At 35.3% G+C, this 10,329-nt stretch overlaps 1 protein-coding gene, 1 long non-coding RNA gene and 1 pseudogene across 6 annotated transcripts in view; 2 read left to right on the top strand and 1 right to left on the bottom strand.

Annotated features, from left to right (window-relative positions):
- The window catches only part of LOC101512220 (uncharacterized), a 33,553-nt gene extending 24,320 nt beyond the window's left edge, over positions 1-9,233 (top strand). For 3 of the 5 annotated variants that reach the window (XM_004501824.4, XM_012716309.3, XM_027334793.2), the window contains exon 16: positions 8,704-9,233. In XM_004501824.4, coding sequence (XP_004501881.1) covers positions 8,704-8,970 — 267 coding nt within the window. In that variant the 3' untranslated portion in view covers positions 8,971-9,233. Of the gene's footprint in view, positions 1-590; positions 1,051-8,703 lie in introns of those variants that run through there. The other 2 variants (XM_012716311.3, XM_012716310.3) reach the window with 2 other exon arrangements.
- LOC140920561 (uncharacterized) lies at positions 405-8,245 on the bottom strand. The gene is made up of 2 exons (XR_012163256.1): positions 6,883-8,245; positions 405-1,389 (listed from the first exon to the last, which is right to left on the bottom strand). It is a non-coding gene; the product is annotated as an uncharacterized lncRNA (long non-coding RNA).
- LOC105852200 (polyadenylate-binding protein RBP45-like) lies at positions 2,118-3,676 on the top strand (annotated as a pseudogene).
- Positions 9,234-10,329: the final 1,096 nt, after the last annotated feature.

Here is a 10,329-nt window from a genome sequence, read left to right on the forward strand (position 1 = left end):
ATTTAATGAAAATAAGAAAAAGGAAGTATCAGCTTTATTTATATATATTGAATTTCCTTCCCAACCATTATTTTTATTTTCTAATAAGGTTTAGCTCGGGGGAAGTGTAAGAGCTCTAGATATATCTCAAAATATCGCTGATATTATCTTAGTTTATCTCCTATGACGAGTCTCATCCTTATCTTAGATTATCTCTTGGGAAAGTTAGGATTAATTTTCATATTTACTTGTTTACATTGTCCATTTTCTTTGTATTTCTAATAAACATTTGTCATTCACCCGAATGTATCTATGAGGGAAATGTAAATGAGTGAGTAAAAAACATCCGCACTGTGGACTAAAGTCTGACGCCACAATCAATAGCATTTTTATCTCATATAAGAATCATAATTTAAATGACTGTCTCAAGAATTAGGAAAATATATTTTAGTGAATTGAAATATACTAACAATACATTAGATATATCTATACAAGATTATCATACTACCACATCCCTATCAGTACTTCTATACAATCAAATTCCTATAATTGAGGGTATTTTTTAATAATAAAACATAAATTTTAACCCTCTTCCTCAACCTGGTGAATAGGTGTTTTTCAAAGTTGCTGCTGTTTAGCTCTTTTGGTTAGAAGATCTGCAAAGTTTCTTTGGGAGGAGACATATGGAGTGCAGATTAGACCACTATCGAGTTTTTCTTTGATGAAATGTCTGTCAACTTCAATATGCATGGTTTTGTCATGCTGCACTGGATTATTTGCTATGCTAATAGCAGATTTATTATCACAATATAGTTTCATTGGTTCATCTCATTTTATCTTCAGGTCCTCCAAAATGATCTTCAACTATAGTAACTCGTATATTCATTATGCCATTACCCTAAATTCTGCTTCAGCACCGGATCTGGATACCACACTTTGTTTCTTACTCTTCTAAGTCACAAGATTCCTACATCCAAGTGCAATATCCTTTGGTTGACATTCTATCTACAATTGACCCTTCATAGTCAACATCAGTATATGCTTGCAAGTGTACCTCCTTTCGTTGGTGCATGAATTGACTGACTAGGCTTAAAATAAAGACAACATCAGGTCTAATATGTGACAAATATATGAGTCTTCCAACTAATCTTTGGATCTATTGGTGTACTTGTTGGCTTGCATGTTATCTTTCCCGTTTCTTGCAGAAGATTTTGTGATGTATTTTTGTTGGGATATGAAAATCCCTTTCTTAGAGTAAACCATTTCAATTCCTAAGAAATACTTCAATTTTTCCAAAGTTTTAAATCTCAAATTTCTTGGCTAAGTGTTGTCCTAACAATTGTTGCTCCTTTTCATCATCATCAGTCACTATAATGTCGTCCACATATACTAATAACACTGTTACTCCCCCTGATTCAGAGTGTTTGATAAAAAGGTGTTAGAATATTAGAAAATATCTTATAATATCTTTTATATTATATTAGAGTATCTTGAGTTATTATCTAGGATCAATTTATATTTATAGAGATATCTTATAATATTTCTCATTATTTATTATGATTTATTCCTGATTTAGGATTGAGTTTATGTTTCTCTATAAATAGAGATTAGTATTGAGTCTTTTGTAATCAAATTAGCATTAAGCTATTATCAATAATATTCAAATCCTTATTATTTTCTCTTCTCCTTTTCTCTAAAATCTCACACTTTCAACATGGTATCTAGAGCCTATTTCGATCCTCCTTGAACGATCTCGCCTCTATTTCGCTGCTGAGTTCCCAACAATTAGGGAATATAATTATAGTTTCTCTTTTATAACATTTCAATATTCGGTAAGATTTTTTCGGCAAACCGTGTCCCAATTCCGATTTACCCATTCTTTGTAGCTTCTAGTTTATTTTTCAGTTGCAGCACTGTTCATTGCGTGGTACTGTTCACTGCGTAAAAAAAAAAAAAAATCTCTCTGCTATATCCCTTATCCGTTCCCATCACCGACAGGTTTATCCTTAGTCTATTTAAACAAATAAGCTCTCTGGCCAAAACCCTTAAACACATAAGCTCTCTAGTCAAAACCCTAATATTTAGCCTACCTCTCGTTGGCCACTCCTTCCGTCTTTCTCTATCTAAAAATTTCAGATTCAGTGGGAGAGATGATGCAGTCTGGACTTGGCATGGGGCAACAGCCGCCAAGCAGTACCAGCAGCCCCCGCTGCAACAGCCGTACATCATGATGCAACCTCAACTTCAGGCGCAATCGCCTGTGTGGTCTCAATCCGCCCAGCCTCCTCAGCAGCCCGCCAGCGCCGATAAGGTACGTACTCTCTGGATCGACAATTTGCAGTATTGGATGGATGAGAATTATCTCTACACCTGCTTCGGTCAAAACGGCGAGGTAATATCTCTAAAAGTGGTTAGGAATAAGCAAACTAGTCAATCAGAAGGTTATGGTTTTATCGAGTTTAATTCTCATGCAACTGCTGAGAGAGTGCTTCAAACATATAATGGAGCCATTATGCCGAATGGTGGCCAGAGCTACAGATTGAATTGGGCAACATTCAGTGCTGGGGAGAGGTCATCTCAGCAGGATGATGGTCCTGATCATACCATTTTTGTTGGTGATTTGGCTGTTGATGTTACTGATTACCTTCTTCAGGAGACTTTTAGGGCTCGTTATAACTCGGTGAAGGGGGCAAAAGTTGTGATTGATAGGCTTACTGGTCGGTCTAAGGGTTATGGTTTTGTTAGATTTGCTGATGAGAGTGAACAAATGAGGGCTTTGACTGAGATGCAAGGGGTTCTTTGTTCAACAAGGCCTATGAGGATTGGACCAACCACTAATAAAAATCCTGATGCCACCACTCAGCAGCCGAAAGCTTCATATCAGAACTCTCAAGGTGCACAAAGTGAGAATGATCCAAATAATACAACTATTTTTGTTGGCAATTTGGATCCTAATGTCACTGATGATCATCTGAGGCAAGTTTTCAGCCAATATGGTGAATTAGTACATGTGAAGATTCCATCAGGCAAGCAATGTGGATTTGTCCAATTTTCAGACAAGGCTGAGCGGGAAAGAGGTATCACAATTGACATTGCTCTGTGGAAGTTTGAGACAACTAAGTATTACTGCATTGTCATTGATGCCCCCAGACACAGAGATTTCATTAAGAACATGATTACTGGAACATCCCAAGCTGATTGTGTTGTCCTTATCATTGATTCCACTACTGGTGGTTTTGAAGCTGGTATTTCTAAGGACGGTCAGATCCGTGAACATGCTCTCCTTGCTTTCACTCTTGGTGTGAAGCAAATGATTTGTTGCTGTAACAAGATGGATGCCACTACTCCCAAGTACTCTAACGCTAGGTATGATGAAATTGTGAAGGAAGTTTCATCCTATTTGAAGAAGGTTGGCTACAACCCATACAAAATTCCATTTGTTCCCATCTATGGTTTTGAGGGAGATAACATGATTGAGCGCTCTACTAACCTTGACTGGTACAAGGGTCTTTGTCGTGGAGGAAACTCTCCAGCTTTTGTCGTGGCAGCTGTTGCAGCCCTTATGAGTGGGCTCTTAGCTGACAGGTTTGGAAGATTTGTAATTCAACTGATGGGATTCTTCTTGGTGCATGATTATTCTCTCTTCGATGGTTCCAGATCTGCCCTTACTCTCCAATTTTGATCAACAAAAATATGTGTCATTGTTAAAACAGCCATTATCTCTCCTGTTTTGGACGCATTTTCTTATTACGTTGATTGATCATGACTTCGTTTCATTAGAGTCGCGCTGCTTCTTCGGTGTTTGTCATGCAATTTAGTTCTTACTAATATATTATAAAAGTGGCTTTTATTCCCACCGACGATCATTTCGGTGGTGTCCCTTTTTCCACATATGAATTATATTAGTGATGACTTTTTCCGTTAGTGGTTATTCTAACGGTGCCTTTTATTTTCATGACTTACTTTACCTTGGTAATTTGTCCCAGATGCACTGGCCTTGCCTTTCTCTCCTTGAAGCATGCCTCTCTCTCCTTGAAGCAGATTTAAGTTTAAATATTTTGAGTATTGGTTTGAAGCTTCCAAATGCAGTTTTTTAGAAGAACGAAGCTTGCTTTTTTCAATTGCCTTCCATGAATTTCTCTCAGGCTGATGATCAATCAGACTATCTGGCTAGGCTATATTTATAGCAATTCTCTCCGACTTCACATGCATCCCTGAGTTGCCTCTCCATATTTTTTATTATTTTGTGGAGCAAAATATTTTCTTGTAGCAAGCTAAAGCTAGTAAGCTTTAGCTTGAGGGGGAGTGTTAGAATATTAGAAAATATCTTATAATATCTTTTATATTACATTAGAGTATCTTGAGTTATTATCTAGGATCAATTTATATTTATAGAGATATCTTAGAATATCTCATTATTTATTATGATTTATTCCTGATTTAGGATTGAATTTATGTTTCTCTATAAATAGAGATTAGTATTGAGTCTTTTGTAATCAAGTTAACATTAAGCTATTATCAATAATATTCAAATCCTTATTATTTTCTTTTCTCCTTGTCTCTAAAATCTCACACTTTCAACAAAAGGGTATGATCTCATTGGTTTTGTTTGAAGCCTAGATCCACCGTCACTCTAGCAAACCTCGTTTGTGGCGATTGTTTAAGCCTATATAGTCTTTTTTAGCTTACAAACGGTGTTGGCAACAATATGGTCATTGTATCAAAGGGGTAAGTCCATATCTCTTCTTCTAGATCTCCATGCAGAAAGGCACTTTTTACATCAAATTGGTGCAACCAAAGATAGTTTCACTCTGATGGTATTCATTTTTGCAACCAGAGCAAATGTTTCCAGATAATCCACTTCATATGTTTGAGTAAATACTTTAGCTACCAACCTTGCCTTGTACCTCTCAATAGATCCATCAGACTTGTACTTTACAGTGTATACCACTTGCTTCCTACATGTTTCTTTTCATTTGGTAGAGGGACCAAATTCCAAGTACCGTTCTTGTCCAGTGCTTCCATTTCCAAGTCCATTGCTTGTTTCCGTTTCCTGTCACCTGTCAGACAATGCTTCAGATATGGAGGTAGGTATAGTGGTAGTGTTCAGGCTTGTGAGGAAGGCTTTATGGTTAAGTGAGAATTGTTCAAAGCATAGATTGTTGGTACATGTCCTTGTATTCTTCCCAAGGGAAATCGGGATATGGAGGTCATCATAAATTAGTGGTATGTTGGATTCTGATTCCAGTGCATGGGGAGATTCATAGATTGGACCACTGGAGTTTGAAGCGTCAATGGAAGTTACTTAATGTAAAGTCGGATTGGACTCTTGGATTTGAATAGATTAAAAAATGACATGTGTTCTTCTTGTATAGATTATTCCCATATCTTACATCAGTGTCATCATTTCCATTTTTTCAGTCTCAACATTGTTATTTCCTTCATTTTCATATTTTTCAAAATCAATTTCAGTCTCAATTTTTGGTTCAAGAGTCAACTCAAGAAGTAGAAGAGACTCATCTTCCTTACATATATTCTCCCCCTGAAGATGAGTTTGACTAAAGCAATGTTCTTGTTTGTGGAAGGTGACATTACGGGAGACAAAGAATTTATGGGATGGTGGATGATAACATTTGTAGCTCTTTTGGGTGGAAGAGTACCCGACAAAGACACATTTGACGGCTCTAGGATCAAGTTTCCCTCTACTATCACTATGGATATGGACAAACGACAAACACCTAAATATTATGGGAGTAAGGTTACTGGAAGTGGACACATCAGGATAAAACGAGGATATAGCCTCTATAGGAGTTTTGGAGGCAAGGACAATGGAAAATAAACGATTTATGAGATGCGATGCAATTAAAATAGTCTCTCCCCAAAATTATTTGGGAACCTTATTTTGAAATAACATCGATCGACTTTGATCTAACAAGTATCCATTTTTCCCCTCAGTAATCCCATTTTGTTGGGGTGTTTTAACACATGAGGACTCGTGAATAATGTCCTCTTTTTGACAGAAAGAAATAAGTCTGTGATTAAAGTAATCTTTGTCATTATCTTAAAGTAATCTTTGTCATTATCTTAATACTCACTCCAAATTGGTTTTTTATCATAAAGAAGGATTGTACAAACACATAACTGACTTCAGATTTTTGTTTTAGTAAGTAAACCCGAGTACAAACATCAATAAAGGTTACAAAAAAACATGCACCTGAAATATTTGGAACATTAGAGGGACCCCATACAATAGTATGAACTAAACCAAATGGAAAAGTACTCGTTTTTGTTTAGCAAGTTCACACACCTCACAGTGAAGACTTTCTACCTCAAATTTCTTGAAGAGGGATGAAAACAATTGTTTTATGACTCTAAATGAAGGATGACTAAGGTGACAGTGGTACAAAATGACCTTGTCCCTATTGGTCTTTGTTGATCTTGAAAAAAAAGAGTTGATATTACTAAGTAGATTTGGAGGAAGATTTTGATTATCCAAGTAATAAAACCATTCCATTCTCTAGCATTACCAATTGTCCTCCCTAAATTCTTGTCATGAAGGACACTAGATTTGTAATAAAAAATATTACATGATAGGTCTTGTGTTGGTTTTTGTATGGAAATTAAGCTAGTGGGCAATTTAGGAATATGAAGGACATTTCTTAGAGTTATGGATGAGCTTATTTCAACATATCCTTGACCTGCTGCAATTATAAGGGTATCATATGCGGTGAATATTTTCTTGTTGTTAGGGCAAGGTGAATAAGTGGAGAAGTGTGTAGGTAAGGGTGTCATATGGTCATTGACTCCAATATTGGTTATAGGGTGTATCTGAAGCATTAAGTCCAAAAAAAAATTAAAACATACCAAGATGAAGTGTACTTATACATACCAGAGAATCAGTACCTATTGGTTTCTCCAACTAACTAAGAAAGGATCTCATCTTTTCTATTTCATCTTCATTGAGTCGGGCCAATCCACATTTGCTTTCTTTGTTTGTCATGTCCGTGAAACCAGCAGACAAACGATATTAGAAACGAAAGATTGATCTATCAAACAAAACAAACTTCAAACATCCAGAAAAATATTCACAAACTATAGGTGTGCTATAATGATGCAATAACAATAATGGCCAAAGTCTATAACAAAAAAGTCCGAGTAAATATCGTGTGAGCTTCAAAGGACCCACAAGCAATTTTTCGATCAAAAAGTGAACACCTAAAACAGAACGAGAAATGGCCGATCTACAATCTGATTGAAAATGAACATGAACAGTAATGGTGTGAATCTATGTTGTCAGTCTCAGAAGTCGCGTGAAGCGCCAAACTCCGAAAATGGGATAGTAGGATCGCAGATAGTGGGATGACCGCTATTGCGAAGGCTAAAAAACAGTATATAAGCTAAACATAAAATGCAAATTGTGGTCAAAAATACTAAAAAGTAGCGAAATACACAAAAATAAAGGGGAAATCATACTTTATAATCAAAATCTAAAATCGAAATCAAGAATCTAAAATCGAAATCAAGATCTAATAGTAATCAAAATTAAGTTCTAGTAGTAATCATAATAGTAATCAAAATTAAGTTATAAAAGTAATCAAGTTCTACTGGAATAGAGGAACAAAACAAAACTGGAACAAAGAAGAAAACGAAATTGAAACTGAGGAAGAAAACGAAACTGTACCAGGAAAAAAAACAATGAAGGATAACGAAACAGATGAAGAAGAAACAAAACTGTTTCTGGCTGAGGAAGAAATAATTTCATTAGCAAAATTAGAGGAAGAAGGCAAAATGTTTCTTTTTTGAAAAACAGAGATGTACGATTAGGGCTTCAGTGGGTGCAAAAAGACCCAAATAACATTACTAAAATAAAAAAAACCTCTGTTTTTTGGAAAACACAGAATGCGGGTCAGAAAGCGGCTTGGGCCGCGACTGTGACACACGATCAGAGCGTGATTTGCGGCCTCAAGCGCTGCACCCGTTGATGGCGTTTCCATGCCCAGATGCATCGCAGTAAGGCCGCCCGCTGCACTGCGATTCCGGGATTGCACGCGATCCCATCGGGATCAACAACATAGGTGTGAATAGTGAACAACATATTATGGCAGCAAACAGGCCGAAAAGAAATCTCAAATTGTTGCAATAAAAGTAGCCAAAGGGAAATCTCAAATTGTTGCAATAAAAGTAGCCAAAGGGGCCACAATAAAGGTGGCTAAGGTTTCAGGAAAAAAGAAACTGCAATAGAGGCTACAGGTTTATGCAGAACTCTTATGCCATCTCAAAAATTAGAAAAATATATTTTACTGAATTGAAATATGCTAATAATACATTAGATATATATAAAATTACCAAATTACTATTAGTACTCTTATACAATCAAATCTTTATAATTGAGGGATATTTTTTAATAATAAAATAGAAACAGAGTTTGACATTGACAGACTGCAACTCAAAACATTTAATATCTTCTATGAGAATTTGATGATGATTTTATATTGATGGTGTTTCTATATTCTAATGGTTGACCAATCACTATCATCAATGTCTCGGGTTTGTCGAAATTCCACCTTATGGATCCTTGAATTCTTGGAGTCATTTTCAATGAAATATGAATAAAATAATTGGGGTAGCTTATCAGATAAAACACATACAGCAAATTGATTCTTGTCGTGAGTTTCTTACTTTATGCATTAATAAGGTGAGACTGAAGTAATGGATGCCATGCAGGAATCTTTATACAACATAGCTCGGGCATACCATCATGTTGGTCTTGTGACACTGGCAGCGAAATATTATGAGAAGGTGATTGCAATTAGGGAGAGAGATTGTCCAATTCCCAAACTTCCCAATGAGAATATTGATGTCATTGAAAATCATAAACCTGGCTATTGCGACCTTCGCAGAGAGGCAGCTTACAATCTGCATTTAATCTATAAAAGGAGTGGGGCTCGAGATCTTGCTAGACAAGTTCTAAAAGATTATTGTTCCTTTTGAGATTGCATGATCCTTACAAATTGTAAATAATCTCCAGGGTTATGGAATTCTATTATGTACACACAGGGGCTGGGTGTAGTGGTCACCCCTAAATATGGTTGAAGGGGGTACTAAACATATATTACGTATGTGTTACTGTTAGTAACAACAAAGCAATTACTAGTCTTATCTATAGATTTTACCATCCAATCTTCGTCACTCCTATAGATGTATCCTCATTAATCCTCACACTCCATTAATCTATTTTATTTCTTTTTATTTTATTTTATTTTCTTTTTATCTATTTATAAAAGTAAAATGAATATGGGTCTTATGGCTAAAACACATATATGTGAAAATGATAAATACTTGAAAGCTATGCTTAACACAGAAACAAGTAGTTACAATTTTAATGTAAAATAATAGACATTTTAACGAAGGAGAACTGGAAATCTATTTGGTTTAGAAGAGAAGAATGATTTTTTTTTTAATGAATTTGTATTTGATTTAAGGAGAGGGGAGAGATTTTAATATTTTTTTGTTTTTTGGGGGAGATCAAAATGAGCTATTGAAAAAAAATTGGCTATAAGAAATTTATTTGCTCCTCCAAATTCTCGTCGTTGAGCTATAGTAGAAATTGACTCCCTCCACTTCTCCTCTTCTAAAATTATTTTTTCTCTCTTATTCATCTATATCTAACCAAACACATCTTTTAGCGATCTTTGTTCTATATTTTAATGTTAGTTTTTTTTATCTCCCCCACTCTAATGTGAAGGAATGCATTTTATTTAAGGGCAATAATAACTATTGATTGAAAATTCATTTGTTTTTTTATCAAATCGTTTTATTTATCAAAAAAATTGTTTAAATCGTAATATATGTACATATTTGTTAGAGTTTTATTTATTTTTTAATTTTAATTTTAATTTAAAATCAAGCTAAAGAAAAAGGGTTTGATTGTGCTTCCAATAGAGCTCGACTCTTTTCTTGTTGGTATCAGTGACCTCGCAATAAAGAAAATATATCAGTTTTCGTTACCAAATTAATCAGTATCAAGTGCACAGCGGAAATTAAATTTTGAGGCATGCAAAGTTAGCAATATAGAAAATTAAAGAGAGAGAGTTAGAGAAGAAAACAAAGAGATTTATCCTGGTTCGGTTGTCAACAACAACCTACATCCAGTCCTGAAAATCCAATCGGATTTCAGATTTTCTTCTCCTTCAATAGAAAGAATCAATTATAGATTGTCCAGTTTCCTCCCTGAAACCTATCTATCTTAATGATCTCTTTCCTATTGAATACCCTCTGATCCTTGTAGATACTCGTCAACCTATCACAGAATCACAGTGCGACTCTTTCTTGTTGAACACTCTTCACCCA

Source organism: Cicer arietinum, chromosome 5 (assembly GCF_000331145.2).
Source record: "Cicer arietinum cultivar CDC Frontier isolate Library 1 chromosome 5, Cicar.CDCFrontier_v2.0, whole genome shotgun sequence".
Classification (NCBI taxonomy): Eukaryota; Viridiplantae; Streptophyta; class Magnoliopsida; order Fabales; family Fabaceae; genus Cicer; species Cicer arietinum.